The sequence below is a fragment of the Dermacentor albipictus genome, chromosome 1, assembly GCF_038994185.2.
Source record: "Dermacentor albipictus isolate Rhodes 1998 colony chromosome 1, USDA_Dalb.pri_finalv2, whole genome shotgun sequence".
Classification (NCBI taxonomy): Eukaryota; Metazoa; Arthropoda; class Arachnida; order Ixodida; family Ixodidae; genus Dermacentor; species Dermacentor albipictus.
In genome coordinates, this window is record NC_091821.1 from 78209365 (window position 1) to 78226670 (window position 17306).

The window sequence follows — 17306 nt, forward strand, 5'->3', positions numbered from 1 at the left end:
GGGATACGCTTCTTTCTGGACATTCCGCCATTTTCTTCTGAGCGTGACGTAGGCGCGACGCAAACAAAATGGCGCTGGTGGCCCGGTTTTGCTTACGTAACGTGACGCCAACTTGACGTTTCGCCTAAGAAACTGAAATGAAGGCACTGAATGTAGGGTTATCGGTAAAGCAAAACAGTTTTTCTCCGCAGTAAAAATAAAGCAGCTATCTCAAAGCGTATGATTATTCTGTCGAAAACGCTTCTCGCTTCCGTCGTCTGCTGCGTACAAGCCGTCGTCTACTTCAGTAGCTCGGATGCGTGTCCCTGGAAAATGGAATGAGTCATCGCATGTTCGTGCCAACGCGCTTGTTTTCTTTCTTGAGACAACATACGCGAACTACCAGTGGTGATGCGCGCACGTTCTAGGCCACGTTATCGCTATTTCGTGAAACGCAAGTGACTCAGCCCGACTCGGCTGGCTTAGAAACGGCCGAATATCACCGATAGCGTTGCGCGCGCCAGAGATATCTACTAGAGCGACGCAAGCGCCGGCGCTGCCATCTCTTGTTCATTTCGCTGGTTGCTCGCACCGCGGGAGGAAACTTCAAGGCGCCGCCTTGCGTACATTTCTTTTTGTAAGTTAGAAAAAGGCCGTTGTCATAACTTTTGATTGTGCGAAAAGGCATTAATCTCGATTACAATACAAATGCAGCAGTGAAAAGTGGACAACATTGCTGAAAGTTTGCTATATTCAACCAATATTATTTCGTATTTACGCGTTCTTTTAAAAAACGATGGCCCAAAACACAAATGCCAACACCACCCGAGAGCGATGCAAATACTATGAGCACGCGTTATGAACAAAAGATTTTCGTGGCGCCAAACGACGGGGAAAATGTGGCGATACGCATTCCTCTCGGCTGCCATTGCATATGGCTGCCCATTAGCATAATTCGCGCGGCTCGTCGCAGCAAAAATTATGGCGGAAAATCTCAGCAATGGCGGCCCTGCGCAACGTCACGCATCGTCAAAATGACGTTTACGAAACAGCCCTTCCTGTGACGCTCCTCATGAGATATTCCTTCAGCCAATCAGCAAGCTGGCATGGCGCATATCTTGAATCGCCACCACATATTCGCGCAATTGCAGATGCATTGCACTGGCTTCTACACGCTACCGCTCACATTCTTTTTGAAGCGCTAACATCACAATATATCTGCCAAGGACCAAAAAAATGTATTAGTCCATAACATTTGCAGCTCCACGTCACGTTTCGTCATCTTGATGAAAACTCAAAATTGCATTTTGCAATACTTCCGCTTCCCGGCACAAATTTCAAAACACGTGACCTTTCGACAGCCAATCAGAGAGTAAACATGGCGGATAATGGCGGCCGTGCAGCCGCCATGCGTGTCCAGAATAGAGCCCATGGACAGTATTCATTTTGTAACTTTACACAATCACTATTATAGTAGTGTGTTTGCTTTTGCTCTACTTTTCACTTGTACCCTCTCCTGCCTTGGCCGCTAATGGGCAGCCCGCAGTATTTCATAAATAAAATAAATAAATAAATGCATATGAAAGTCACGGTAAATTTTGAATCGCTACCTATGTTCAAAATTCTGTCACCTCTGTGTCGTATGCTAAACACGTTCGCTGGTCATCCACGTTCACAGAGTGGAATGGCTCATGGTTTTTATATATGAAAACACATATGCTGCGCCGAAAGAATGCCTCACAGATATCGACGATCTATATTTTCATTCTTGAGGACAAATGTATTGATTCCTCGCGGTAGATATGGACGCTGGTTCACGGCGCGATTCAACCACTTGATTATTCCTGGTCTTCACGAACACATCTCAAAGCCAAGAAATGTCATGCAAAAGCGAAGTTCGCAAGAGAAGCAGCTCGAGTGCCGGCAGGCACTTCGGCGCAACAACACGGCACAGACACTTCGACGCATCGCAGCAAGAGCAGACGACGTGCGGCGCGTGACGAAATACTCGATTGTAGCGCCAGTAGTTTCAGTGACAGCCGCTGCGGCTACGCCGGCCAGTGGGCTCGTATAGGGAGCTGTGGAACTGAAGCACTGAAGTATGTCTAAGAACGTTGGCCCAAGGCAGCGCATTCGCAGTTCCCGTGATGCACTTCTGGTTCTGGCACTTCCATGTGCACTTCCCACACTCGGCGTAGGAATTTAACGAGCCGCATTTCGCTGCCCGCATTTTCGGAGGGAGGTTTGTAGCGTAGTAGACTAGAGCTTACTTGTTTCCATCTGACAGAGCGGATATGGGTCCCGAAAAGGACGTCGATCCGAAACAACCCGAGCCGGCGGCTGCGAGTGAGGTAAGGGCACGTAAGGCAGCAAACGTGCTCGGACGCAAGTTGACTACTCCGCACTACCGTCGCCGTGGCGCATGGTCTCGACCGCGAGGGAAACGTGCTGGCGCCGAGGCGACATTGAACTCGCTGCACCACACCCGTGTCGTATTTTTGAAAGACGAGCGGGCTCGCGTGGCTTTCATGCATTACAGTTATGTTTGTCTTGATACCGTGATTTTAAATACCAGAAAGCGTTGTAGAAACGTTGCCTTACAGCCGTTTTGCTGACGAGACACGAAAGGGCTTTGCTCTTATCGTCGACAGACCTTGAAAGTTTGGTCCATTATCACGTAGACGCGATGTGTTGCTTTCTGGATGAAAGGAGCGCGCAAGTTGTGCCACGCCGCCAGCTGAAAAGTGCTGGATGAGGGAAATGACCAACGCGCGAGACCCGCGCGTCGATGCAATATGAAATTAAGCGACGCGTTTCGGCATTAGTCCGCATGCGCCTCGATGCGCAGGAGTGGGTGGGAGCTGAGCACGCGGGCTCGCGAGCATGTGTAGCTTCGCCTCGTGAAATTGGAGCGGCGTGTACGGAATGGGACAAAGCGTGGGGGCAAATAATTTTTTGCTTGGTTCTTTTTCCTTTCTTTTTTTTTCGTTCAGTTTGCGCGATAGAACTCAACATTAAACGAGACGTGCGAGCGAGTTGCCGAAAATGCGGCTCTTAGCGGAATCGGGCTATGCTGAAGCGTTCGCATTGGCCTCGGCAGCGGGAGTGTGTTTCTTCCTCACGCTCATTTTATTATTGTTTCAGAAATCAAGTCAGGCTGTTGAGGGCCAAGAAAAGAATACTGGCGGAGAGAATGCTGCTGCGTCAACCCCTGGTAATAAGTGCTTAGTTTTTCGAGAACGAATACGACAGTACGTACATGTGGAATATGAGATGGATATGTGGGCTGATAGCGAGTAAAGATGCTCGTCTCGGATAGTTTTGTACGTTGTCAGCAACTGCAGTTTTCTATGCTGCCATCAGCGATCCTTCCGTGGTGCTCGTGCCATCATAGCCCGCGTGCCTCCGAACGCCAAGTTTGGAACGCGCAACACTAAGTTTGCAGAAATGCTTGCTGTTATCTTAAACGCATTATACTGCAGGTATTGCTGCGCCTCACGTTTGCGCCTGCGAGAATCGTTCATGCCGAGTAGAAGTTCTTGATTACGGAAGAAAAGCACCAGCGCTTCCCTACTGCGGTATCCGTCATAGCATGGGCACAGTACTACCACCTAGCTTGCATATCTAATGCAGCACAGTGAGCGAAAGATTAAGGCCACATTCCTGTTGCTATTTTGTTTTATTCATGTAACATTTTGTAATATAAAGTGAAACTGTCTTTGAGCATGCGGCAATCGCTTATTAAAATTTGGTACACATCTTTCTCATGAAGCATAGTCTTACTTGTAAAGGTAACCGAAATGCTGCGCACCAGATAACTAGTTAGTGTGTTCGTTCACTTGAGAATATAGGTTGTTTAGTGCAAGGGCCAAGCCACACTCATTCCTAATTGACTTTTAACTAATTAGTAGTCTCATCTTATTTCAATATGGCATTGTGCTGACAAAGGAACAAGGTTCACTGGTGCAGGTTTTTAGATATAATAGTTTGTTATAATTTACATGTTTTGAGCAGTTTAATTACATGTAAGTTTAGAAGCTATTACTTTCTTATTCACAGAATTACACCTGTCGCTAAAGAACCAGTATGCAGCCTGCGGTCCCCACTTGTCACTGCTGTTATGGAGGGAGCTCAACACTTGTAATCCTTATGAAACACAGTTGGTCAATTTATTTGCAGTGGTTTAAATTCTTGGAATGAGCAGAAAAATTTTATTGAGACACAGAATGTTATTGTTTTTCAAAATAAAACATTTCACTTGGAAAAATCTTGTAAAAGCAAAAGAAGTGCATCACTTGTGAATTTGTTCTATTTTGTCACAGCGAAAGGATAAACAAATCCAACTTTCTTTTTTCTTGAGAAAAAGCAAGCTTGTCACAAATTATGGCTTGTCGCATCCCTGACAGTGTTAGTATTCCAATGTGTGTGAGAGGGCATTTCTTGTGATGCTGGGCCACTACTCATTGCAGCACCTGTGTCGACTGAGACAACCAAGCAGGAGACGGAACAGTCTACTGAAGCAAAGGATGAAGGTATGCTTGCGTGACAGTTCGGTATACCATTGGCATACCTGCCAACCTTTACAATTTTATCATAAAGTGCCCGATTCTTAGGGCTTGTTTATGGTTCTCGTGTCGACAGCAAGGATCTTATTGTTGATTTGGGTTTATTTTAGGATAAAGCTGATTTAAAATAAGGCAGAGCTGATCAAAAGAATATGAATACAGTTGCAGACCGATTTTACAAAGCCTAATTTTTTTGGACCGCCCTGCCCGGTCATTCTGACCTACCCACAGCACATACACCCACACCATAGTATGTCTGTGTGATGGTAACAAAATTTTGGCTGTCATTACCTGTGAATGATTAATAAATTTCATGAACATTGCTGTTGTCAGGCGCAGGTAACTTTTTTTGTGGCTGTACATCAATGTGCCTGTTGAAGGTGTCTGGAGAAGTCTGCAAATTCTTAAATATTCAACATTTGAAGTAATGAAACAATATTTTTCACCAAATTTGAGCATATTTCGGGGGGTCTTCAGCTGTAGTTAAGGATCAACATTTATGGTTTGCAAGCCTGGATTGGTTGCCTTGTCTTGGCTACTAGGAACATTTTTGTGTATTTGTTACCCATATCACATGCAGAACTCCCATTTTTCTCTGCCTAGGTTATAGATAGCCATTTCTGTTGCATCCTGTATGTATAGGGTCCTTTGTTTTCTGCTAAAACCCAACAATTCCATGCTTTTGCACCTTGAACAAAATTTATGAAAATTGTGTTGAACCCGATGTTTCCCCAAATCGTACTCTTTTGAAAAGGATAATTATAAATGTAGGTGTTACAAATGAATGCTACCCACCTTTTGTGAGCAGGTGGTCAATGTATGTTGTATCATTCATATTGAATATATGGATATGGTATATGCCACATTCCTCGTTTGCCACTAAAGTGCAAAGTGTCATATAAGAACACGTATATTCAGCGCATGGCAGCCTTCAGTGAACGAAAGCTTGTTGCACTTTTAATAGCCGCATTTAAACGAATACGACAGTGGCGCATCGCATCTTGTTTCCCGCACATAACGTAATGGAAACAATGTTAATGTGCTAGAAAAGAAATACACAGCACTGCCATTTCTGTGCATTGTGAATGGTAGCTGTGACATTGCTTACCCAACTGTTTTACATTCAAAGAAGTGTGACCGATTTGTTTAGTTGGTATTCCATTTTGTTGCAAGAGAGTGTTTTGGGTTCCAGTAAAACAGGATGAAAAGCCCGACTGGTCTAGAATGGAAACAGAAATGCTCCCAATGCATATATCTACATATTTTGAAAGTGATCTGTGATGGGGGGCAGAGATGGGGGGCATAGGTTTAAGCACATCCTCGCAGGTGTAACGCTGCTTTTTGCTGGCGGTGTCGCTTGGTCAATGCCTCCATTTTGGTTAGTCTGCTGTTAGCTGCAGGACACGTCTTGCTGTTAGCTGCCGAATCAAGTGCAAAAGCTGATAATGGGGGGGGGGGGGGTTGCTGATTATGACTGGTGCTCTAAATTTGAGATCTGGTTGCCGGAAAATTAACTCATAAAGCCTGTGCAAATATTTATAAAAGTTCTCTATACTGTATCTACACTAGGCACTTGTATTTCGGCCTCCTCTTGCTAACAAAAGCACCAGTGGGTTCATTCAGCATGCACCACATGTATCTGGTGTTTCTACAAAGACGAAGTAACATTTAAAAACAGCCATTGTGAAATAAGACTTCCTGCGGAGCGGGCAGCCAGCGTGCTGCAGCTCCGTCACAGTGGGCTGGCTGCCTGCTGGTGGGTGACGTAAGCAAAACTCGCTTTGAGGAGTGCGCCTTTGCACTCGCTACAGCATCTGTTTTGGTTTAGCGCACTCGGATAGTGAAAATTCTTCGTGTTAAAGTTCTGCGGGTAATCACATTTTTCCACATCCAAAAGTTGATGTGGCTTGTGTGCCGAGATCACCTCAATTTCCCAATTACAATGAGCCTGTTGAAATAAAGATTTAAAAGGTAATGGATTTTTGTTAATTTGCATATATTTACCCTGCATCACCTGCCGCTCTGCAGTCGCCACCATTGACATGTCTCCGAAGGAACCGTTTTTTTATTTAAGAACAGCTATTTTTAAATATTACTTAGTCTTTACTTAGTCTTCGTAGAAACACCCGGTATAGTGAATTTCACTGTTCAAACATACGAGTTTTATTGCTTAGAACAATTTTTGGCACTTCATTTTTAATTTTTGCACTTATTCACTGAGATGACATTGTTGACTGAAAGGCTGCACTGTTCTCATCTAAGACCGCATTCAAAATACATCAGTTTGACGCAGCAATAGGAATTGGTATTCTCATCATATCTGAAGCAATACAGTGCAGATCACTTTGCGAAGGTAGCCATAGTAGCTGTTGTGTAAATAAATTACTACAAATAACATACCTGAAACACTATGCCTGGTACCAGTTCTTCAGCATGATGCCAGTTGACTGGTGTTTGTTAGATGTCAAGTGATGTCCTGTGAGAATGCTTTAAAGTGCTACAGTGCAGTGTATATACCTTGCTTAGCAGGTGCTGCTGAAAGAGCTGGAGAAGCCCAGGAGGGCAGGAGACGAGCATCAAACCGTGCCAATGGGCGTGTGAGTGAAGGCAGTCTCAGTGGCCGTCCCAAGCGGCGCAAGCCCAGAAAGGAGGGGGAGAGCCACAGCCAAAGTGAGCCCGAGGGCATTGACCGGGAAGGAGGAACTCCATCTCGGGGTGGGCCCCGTCCTTACCAGCGACGCGTCCCTCGGGACCGTTCAGACACAAGGCCACGTGTTGATGTTGATGGTGCGTATGACCTGCCCAGATACTCGTAAGAATTTTGCAGTCCAGCATGTTGGTATTAGCCATTCTGTGTGTATTTGTGGAATTCACTGTGAATGCTGCTGATCTAAGCACTCGTAAGCCAGTTCTATTTGGATAAAAAGCAGGTGGAGAGGGCCAACATTAGTCGGCTCGAATGCTAGAAATTTGTGCCAGTGGAGAAGCCTACGAGCTGATAGCACTATGCTGTCACTTGGTCCTTTTGATGTAGCAGAGCATGGTGCATGTTCACCTTGCATGGCAAGCATGGAAATGTTCTGTCTTAAGTTGAGTGTACATTGGATAGCAGTCATTTTTACTTTTTAAGCACACAATGCTTAAGTGCTGAAGAGAACCTTTGGTGCTGGGAATTGGGCTTGAGTCCTGTGAGATCTTTGTGCTATTTGGTTGCAAGCATTTGGTAAGCCATGTAACTGCCCTTGTCTCCGTATTAATTTTTGGCCGATTTATTATTCACCTTTTTTTCAGAAAGCATCCCCGAGTCACATCGTTACGTCTGGGGTGAGCATAGATATTTTATTGTCGCTTTTCAAGACTTTGTGTACACACAGTGGATTGCAGAGTCTAATCAGCTTCTTCCTCAACTGCAGCTGATGACATGTGCAAGCGTTCATTGTACATTGGGAACATGTCAAGCCAGGTGACCAAGGATGAAGTTCGTGCCCTGTCAGATGCCATCCGCAGTGTCCGCTTTGTAAACAGGCATGTTTCTCTTCAACGTACTTCTTGCTTCTCCAACTGCTTGCCAAAATAGGGCTTCTGTGGTACAGTATGGGAGCTTGGCTTGTTGCCTGAAACAAGGATTATTATTGTGGGCAGTATGCCTGTATGCCTAAATTTTCTGTTACAACACAATTTGTCATGAACATGAAATATTGTTGTGTAGGAACTAGGCTTGGGCAAGTTTTCTTTAACGTTCGAATTCAATACAGTCACACCTTGATAGAACGAAGTTGTACGTGCAGCGAAAAACTTTGTTCAATTGCGAATTTCGTTAATTGAAGGCTCTAAAGTTCCAGCCTTAAAAACAACTTCCCAGAGCATTCCGGGTGGATAATGTCTTGTTACTAAGCACTTAAAACAAATCTCAAGTAGGTCGGGCCATAATAGCATGGTTATGAGTGCCAGCACGTGCGGTGCAGGTCGCACCAAGAGCAATGCAATGACTTTGTTCACGCCGTCAAAGATTTGAATGTGTTGTGTCGTGTGGAAGACGTGAAAAGGAAGACGTGAGTGTTCCTTTTTGTCCGTAATTCTTGTGCTGCTTCCCCAATCTACATAATTAAATACGCTACAATATCAAAGTCCACGGCAATATAACATCTGGAAAATAACTGTTGAGTCGCATGTCTTAGCTTGTGCAGGAGCTCTGTTTGTGGTGTGCATTTGCCTCGCAGTTAGCACTTATTTTCTACTTCATGTACTACCCGATGCCATGAATGTCACGAGCCTTGTACTAGCGGTGGCCTTTCTCAAGAGCAGACGCAAGAAAATGTGTTCTTTGGTATGTTAAACCTTGGAAACCGTAATGCGAAACCACTGGAAGCATGCGTGCGCCTTCACCCTGTCATCTGCTTCATATGCCAGTGCTCTTAATGCTGCTTTTCACAGCACTGTTAGCCAGCATGCTGCTGGCGCCTTACAATGGCCGCCCGGTGCCTGTAAATGCACACACACACCCCTTGACAGTTCGCTCTAAGTGAAGCGACTTATTGGTATGCTTTGAGTAATGTGTTTTGGTCGGAACTTGGAGAAATTTTGAATGCCAGAATTCGAGTAATGCAGCCTTGTTACAATAAGCGTTTACTGTAATCCGCACCCTGACTTTGCAGTCAAATTTTTAAAATTATTGCTGTGGGTTAGAAGTGCAAAGATGCGGTACACAACCAAATGTTTGGAAATTTTGCTCAATTGCCCAAGCCTAGTAAAAGCTTTGACTGTAAACTAAAACCAGAGTTGTTTGATAGAGAAGTAAAACCTTGTGTCCCGCTGCAATGGCTAGGTTATACTGTGTACAGGATGCACGAAGAATTGCAGTTATGTTTTGGCCAATGAAAGCAGCACTCATTTGACTTTTTCTTTTTTGCACTGTTTACAAGTTATGAATGGATAGGAATGCATTCTGTCCCTCTGGCCATTTCAGTGCACCTAGCTGTGCTGGCTAGTATTACTGTTGGCATTTCTTAACCACACTCACCAAGTTAACTTTGCACTGACGGTATCCTGCCATTATGAAATTGCCAGTGCAATTTTTGGATAAAGCACTGGCACCTTGATTTGAGCAAAATGCAACAGTGGCAATTTATGGAGTTTTAATGCAGGTTCGAGCCCCAACTGATCAATGTTGGTTACACATATTGGCTATCTGTGATGTCATATATTTTTTTTTTTAGACAAGTGAGTTGCATTTTCACCTGCTGCAAGTGCTCTTCTACTGTATTCTTTAATTTTCACTGTCAGTAAGACCGATTCTGTGCATGTGAGAAAACTTATCAAACATTATAAATTGCTACATGGCTTTGACCAGGCAGAGAGCTTGCAAAAAGTATTTAGAAAAGTGCTTCAATTTGCATATGAAACATTAGCCGTTAGATGATCTGCATTGAGACATGCAAAATTTGAATACATAGTGATAACCTTCATTATAAGTCGTCAGTATGGCACATAAACCTCAAAACATCTGCGGTTATGTCAAAGAGGCCCTCCAGCATGGTGTAAGCATTAATAATGCACTGAAGTGAATGGATGCTTCGGACTGGCAACGCAAGTGTTTTTATGTAGGTGCAAAAGACTTGCAAAAACTCGCAGGTGAGCATTTGCATTGGTCACTAGTAGAGCCTCGTCTGCTGTCTTTGTGTACCTCATAACTATGGAAGCCACCCCTATGCTCAACTGGCAATAGGTTAAAACCTGATTTGTCTCGAATTATTGGCAAGATTAATTTTTTTTACCCTTCAACGTATGAATGTAATATACCTGTAAACAAGGAACCCTGTGTGTGCTTCAGTGGGCTCCACTACTGTCATACTTATTACAGGCAGCTGTTGCTGCATATTTCAGTGAAATGGGACAACAGTAAAAAATACAAAAAAAAAATTATAACCTTGAAATGTAAGATCTTTAAGAATCGATGTTACCAGTGACTACTGTAATTTGAAAACTGTTCTTTCACAAGTGCATGCTAAGTAAAGTGCAATAATAATGTGCTTTTCTCTTATCAGTTGTGCATGGTCATCGGTGAGTTCTTGGGAAATGCTTTTCTTACCAATCTTCAGATTTGTTCTTTTGCATGTCTTTTGCCACATTGGCACTTTCTAATAGCTTTATGCATTTAGCATGTCTTTATATTCTGTGCATATTTGCTGTCTTGCATCTGCTTTTGCAGAATTTTTCGACGTACACTTGCATGGCTAAAAAGAATGTTGCGTGGTGCTTTCTAGTGCCCAAATTTGTACAATTCGCGTAGTTCAATCCCATTGGCCTTATCTTTATTACTTTAGTATCCAGATTGGTCACCTCTATTAAGGAGCAATTTACAGTTATTTTATCAGTTTAACAAACTTTTATTCTGATAGGAATTATATGGACCTTCCAGGTGCACTTTTGCTCTCGCCGTGATGTTTCGTATAAAGTCCAAGGGCGATAACTCTGTCACCACGTGTCGTTTGCTGTATGTGCGAGTGAAAGCACGCGAACAGAGAAAGCTGAGAGCAAATGCGCAGTCTCCCGTCGCGCCAAAGGCCGTGGGGCGATGGGAGGGAGGGCGGCGTTGTGCTCTGGCAGCAACTGCGCATTTCGCGAGCGGGCGCAAGGGGAACTGAGGATCGTGGCTCACCCTCGGGTGTTATATATGCAGGAAAGCGGGGAGGCAGTGCTGTAGGGAGGGGGCGGCTTTGACTCCGCCAACAAGGGCATACTTTGCACGGTACTTTGTGCACGCTGCGTTCTTGCCGCTCTTGTGTTGAAGCGATAGACCATGCTGTCACTTCGCTCGCTGCCACGCTTGCTCACACCAGCATTTTGACGGCGAATGTCTGCACTCATAGAGTGTGATGTGTTCATGTTTGCTTGTGCATGCTGACACCATGCTTGTTAATTCATTTTGTAAGCGAATGTTTCCAAGTTTATACGGCCAATGAAACTGCTCTCCTTACTTCGTATAGCTGCCTACGAATTTGCTGTCAAAATTGATGCTTTGCCTTTTGGTCAAAACTGCAACTTCATTGATCTTGGAGAGCTGGTGCATTCCAGCAGTTGTATGACCTCAATGTTATCTAGCTGGATCATTAAATTCTTAAAAGGTACTGTAGGAGCTGCACAATTTGTTGTAATACTTTAGTTGTCGTAGTCGATGGTTATATAAGTAAGCACTTCTGCTAACATGTTAAAATCAAACATGTTAAAATTGAGATAGCAGATCGCTTTTACCAGTCAGTTTCAATTTCTTCTGCAAATGAAATAATTGTTTGCACAGTTCCTACAAAAACTTCATTAAACTATCAATTGCCTGGCTAAATAATGTGAACAAATGAGTTTATGGACTTTCAACTGTTTGAATGCATTAAACCCCTGATTAATCATTAAGAAGGCAAGTGAACTCCTTTACACAATGGAAAAAATTACTCCATTGCAAGGTCTAGACATTTAAAATGCTGTTACTGTAATTTTTCTTCTAACCCTTTAAAGACTTGCCTTAAAAAAGATGGCCGTAATGTTTTCTTTCTTAAGTTCTATATGCCTTAAAGGTCTGGTTAGAACAAACAATAAATGAAGTAGGCAATCTAATACAATAATGGCAATGATAGCATGTCTACCTCCATCTGTGTTGTGAAGAGGGCTTGTCCTAAGCCAAAATGCGGGTGAATCTTGACGAGCTGAGATTGTCGAGATCCCTGAAAGGTGCTACCACAAATGCGTGATTCTCAAGCGACAAGTGATAGGTCTTGCTGCTGCTTGTCACATCTCTGGTTTTTGGCTAGACTTAAAATTTTGCATGTCCATAAGTCTGTGCACATGCTTCCGCAAGTTACCATGATTGCGTGGCAACCTGGCAGCAGCAAGGTCGCCCACATCAATCTGAATTCGCTTGTGCTACTTGAGGACAAAGTAATGGTGTTGTTTTGTCATTATTAAGATCAGCTGTTTGTTTTGATGCTGTTATGCCTGAGACGCCTCCAAAAGCCACAAGTCTTTTGATTTCTACCCACCAGATGGTGCCACAACATTTAACGGTGGTGACGTGGAACGCATTTTCACTGAGGATGACATCTTATGAAAACTAGATCTAGCACACTTTGGCTAAAACAGTGACCTTGTGGCATGTTTGAACTTTTTTTAACAGGTGTATGATTGTATTTATTAACTCGATGAAAACTTGTTGCAGCTACTTTTTACAAAGTTGTGTCCATGTCATTGCCCTGCACTGCAGCGTAACAGCACAATAGGGTCCGTCTGTCGCATTGCCTGGAGATGCCTTATGAGAGTTAAAAAGAAAATACCCTGTATATTTGTTCAGCTGCTCTTGGAATACATGTGCAAATTATGTGAACTATATTTTAAGGTTTATGCTATATGTAATGAAACATGTTCTAGCGTTGCATAGTGTTCACTGAATTTTTGCCTATATAATAGGTAAATGAACTGAAGCAAGCTTGATAACATTTTCAGATTATGTAATAATGTCCTGTCCCTCTTTACTATTGCTGTTGCTGCAGAACAGCTGCATATGAGCTACACATGCATAGCAGTTCCAGCTGTTGCGATGACAACCCATTTACATAAGGCTATAGAAGAGTTGTAAGATGTTTCTAACAAATGCATCAGTCAAGATGAAGTTTTTCTAAGACTACAGTCACAATGTGACAAATGTTTACTACGAGTTTTAGAATTATCACGCCCAAAACCCTAAGCTACGCTTGCCTTCTTTAGTACACCTGGCTGATAGCATCTATAAATTGTGGTGCCCCTATGTTTAGTTGGAGCTATTTTTGATTAGTGGCAATTGCAGTCTTTCTGTTAATCCTGCGGGGGATGCAAAGTTAGGCAAACACCGTAGTTACTCATGTAAGGCCCACACCCCCACGTTGAAGCGTGAAAGCTTTGTGGGAACATATGTTCAGCGTCTTGCGCACGCTTGCGTGCTGGTTCATTTCCACAAGCAGCTACTAAGTTGCACTAGTTACTGTACTGCCAATGATACATCGTTGAATCCCGCTGCTTTGCGAAGTGTTTCCGACTGTATTGTGGTTGATAGGTCTGGCAGAGCAATTGCTGGCTTTTGCAAGGCTAGGCCTGCCTGCAGTAAGCAACACCTGTTCTTCTCCTGCACAGCATAGATCCAGCACACTTTAATATCGGCTGTTCTGCATCACGCTTCTGGCCACATTCCATTAGATGATTACAAGTTCCCCCACCACCCTTGTGTGCATGAAGAGGGCAGTGCATGGATTTTGAATGCGTGGTGTGTGAAGCTCTTGAGGACCTCGACTGAAAGCAAAGTGACTGGAATCTGAGTGAATGTCGCAGAAGACAACCAGCTTTGGGAGGGCATCGATGAGCCAAACTTGAAAGGCGAGGGCAGTGAAAGCTGCAAGGACTGAATACAAGGAGTCTTAGTCAGGCACCAGTGGTTATTCTGCATAGCAGTCTGAGGCCTCAGTATGTATCCGTAAGCCTGCCTCGTTCAAGGCCTGCACCCTGTAAAAATGAAGTGCAATCCTTACATGAATAAATATGGTATGTGGGAGCCAGGGAGCAGTAAGAGCCGATCTGGATGGCGTTATAAGCACTTCTATCTCCAGCCAAAGACTCTGGATTTCTTTTGTCCTCGTGGGAGCACTACTGAAGTTATCAACATTGATAGTGAAATAGTAGTTGGCTCTCAGCTGGGGATGATCACATATGCATTGAGTTGCTATTGACAGAGTTATAACTTGAGGCTTTAGCTAGCCAGTACCAGGACTGTTGGCCATAACCCCGCAACACATATGAGAATTGCAAATAAAATTTGTAAGAAGGTCAACAGTGCATTCTTCAGGTGAAGCACCTGTCCGCAAGTTTCGATAAAAATGATTGTAATATTGTGCACACCTTGCCATTGCACCTTTTGTTATTCCCAGGCTTCTATAGCTGCACTGACCAGTGTTCACACTTGTAAACCATGTCTCTGCCCCCCCCCCCCCCCCCCTCTTCTTTTTCTGCTGGTGACATTTATGTCTGCACTTGTTATGAGACAAGGAGTAGTGTGAGCATGGACTGTCCACTATTTATTGAAATTTTTGAATTGCTGGTTTGACACGCTGGACCTTTACTCCTTGCTCGTGTTCTTCATGTGTTCTCCCTTCTCAGTGTAGGTCCAACACGAAGTGCACCTGCATGTTGTATTAAGTGGTCTCGTCCTTGCTACTTCGGATTTTTTCATACATTTGGCCATGCAGGCGCAGTGCATTCCTGGACTTTGAGAGCCCAGAGGTGGCTACTGCACAGCTGGAGCTCCTGCGCAGCATGCAGCTCAAGGGGCAGCCAGTGCAGGTGGAGCCTAGCAGACCCCGGAGCAGTTCCACATACAAGTCAGACCGCCTGCTGTATGTGCGAGGGTTTCCTGATGACAAAGGCATGGATGCCCTTGGGCCGCTGTTTCCTGATGCCTTGCTCATTGACCGCCGTGAAGGGTATGTCACGTTAATGTCGCACTGCTTGAATAGGATTATTCTGTACGGCTGCACTTTGGCTCTTCTCACAGCCCAGGTGTAACTCATGGCGGGATGTTTCGCATCTGCCGTCAAGGCCGTGAGATGTGGCGCTGGCTAACACTCCCAGGTTTAGTTCTAGTAGATAAAACATAAATACCCCAGGAAGTGGATGGGAAAACGGCACCGCGGTAGCTCAATTGGTAAGAGCATCGCACTCGTAATGTGAAGACGTGGGTTTGTGACCCACCTGCATCCAATTGCTTTTTCATCCACTCTCATTTCCATTAATTTATAATTTCTTTGATTCAGTTAACAAGTACATATAATTTCCCCTATGCTGTCCTTCGCGTCTTTGTTGGTTTATATCATGCGTGTTAACTTGTTCAACTTTCTTGAGGCTGTTCTCTGTGTGCACTAGTGTTCACATGGAATGTGTTCATTGTTGCTTCTATGCTGCTGCATGCTAAAAAATTGGAAATGGTACATCTCAGTATTATATAGTAGTAGTATATACTCTTCCTTTTTCTCCCTTAGCAAAGTGCTGCTGAGATTCAAGGACCATGAAAGTGCCATAAGTGCCATCAAAGAAGTTATTGCTCATGATGGGACAGACTACAAGTTCAGTTTTGCTGCTGGTAAGTACCGCACTGCATTTAGGGATAACTGCATTGTTCTCCATACGACAGATCCTGAAATGGGAAAACTTGTACAGTTGAATCCTGTTACAATGAAAGAAGTATTTCATTGAATATATTTTTTTATTTCTGCTGCACTTAAAATGTTACGTCCGTGAGTTTTAGCGGCACAGATTGAAATTCCTCCATCCCTGCCACAGACCTAAAGTCTTTTCTACACCGTGAACTGAGGAATCGTTGGCAAGGAGAGTGGGATACTCAATCATTGAATAAGCTACGTGTGATAAAACCAAAACTAGGGAACTGGATAAGTGAGAAAACAGTGCGGTACAAGGATGTACTTGTTTGCCGATTAAAAATAGGACACACTTGGGGTACTCACTCTTACCTCTTGACTGGGGGGATCCTCCTACTTGTAGTACGTGTGGCAGTAATCTCACAGTCCTCCATGTTCTTATTCAATGCCTTGCAATAGAAGCAGGGACGAAAAAGTATTTCCCTTCTGTGTATCGTGAAAATATACGTCTTCACCCGGCATTTTTTCTTAGCAGTGAACCACTTTTTAACCTGAAATTAGTCTCTTTTCAGCTAACACAGACATTCTGAAAATAATTTGGACAGGTAACTTTTAGCACGCGATTAACAGCCCTTGTATTCAAGGGCCCTCTTGAAGCTCCGGTGTGACCGTTATGGTTTGCTGCATCGCGTCTTTAACGAAACTTAATTACCATAGCCCACATTACTAACTAGTCAGTGTCATTATTTTAGTACCTATATATTTTACGCCATTTACAGCGACAGGTTTTAGGCCCTTTTACCACCATTTCACATCTACCATAAGGAGTTCATTGTCCATGCCTTCTGCAATTCATCGATAACATTACCATTTGTCATGGCACTCTTTGGCCATATCTGGCCCTTGCGCCAAAAGGACACCACACTTCATCATCAATTTCTGCTGCACTTCCAAACCATTGACTGGCAAATTCATCGGGAATGCATTATTGCCTCGTGCTTTTTGTGGCGTTATATTGTCATCTGTTGTTTTAGCTCAGCAGTTGCGCTGCTTAGCACCAAATTGCGGGTTCGATCCCAGCTACGGCGGCTACATTCTAATGGGGGCGAAATACACACACTTTTGTATTGTGCATTTGGTGCACATTAAAGAACCCCATGTGGTAAATAGTAACCTGGGAGCCCCCCACAACGACGTGCCTCATAATCAGATTCAGATTGTGGTTTTGGCATGTAATATCCCAGTATTCAATCTTGCTAATGACGTTCATTTTGTAACTTATGACAGCCAAGTGCAAGCTTTCCATGAAAGCAGAAATCTGCAACAAGTCGTTATGCGCATCAGTTTGTCACTTGTAAGCTAGTACTATGACAAATCTGCTTTGCACTGCGCACAAGTGCGGTCATCGAGGGAGCTTGCTAGATATGGCAGCAGACATTGAGCTCTAGTGCTGCAATTGGTATATGAGAAGGGACTTGTGTGCATGCTGATTTCTGCAGCCGCATAGCACAGTCAATATAATATATCTTGGTCCAAAACTGCATCGAAATGCTTGTTGCTTTTTTTTTTTTTTAATAAGGCAAAAACAGACTGAGTG

At 43.8% G+C, this 17306-nt stretch overlaps 1 protein-coding gene across 3 annotated transcripts in view; it reads left to right on the top strand.

Moving 5' to 3' along the window:
- The first annotated feature begins 2099 nt into the window (after positions 1-2099).
- Positions 2100-17306, top strand: part of LOC135915072 (RNA-binding protein with serine-rich domain 1-like) — a 31464-nt gene continuing 16257 nt past the window's right edge. Inside the window, exons 1-8 of one of the 3 annotated variants that reach the window (XM_065448053.1) lie at positions 2100-2330; positions 3124-3193; positions 4449-4511; positions 7074-7331; positions 7836-7868; positions 7958-8069; positions 14804-15037; positions 15593-15693. In XM_065448053.1, the coding sequence (XP_065304125.1) occupies positions 2274-2330; positions 3124-3193; positions 4449-4511; positions 7074-7331; positions 7836-7868; positions 7958-8069; positions 14804-15037; positions 15593-15693 (928 nt within the window). In that variant the 5' untranslated portion in view covers positions 2100-2273. Of the gene's footprint in view, positions 2331-2847; positions 2917-3123; positions 3194-4448; positions 4512-7070; positions 7332-7835; positions 7869-7957; positions 8070-14803; positions 15038-15592; positions 15694-17306 lie in introns of those variants that run through there. The other 2 variants (XM_065448052.1, XM_065448054.1) reach the window with 2 other exon arrangements.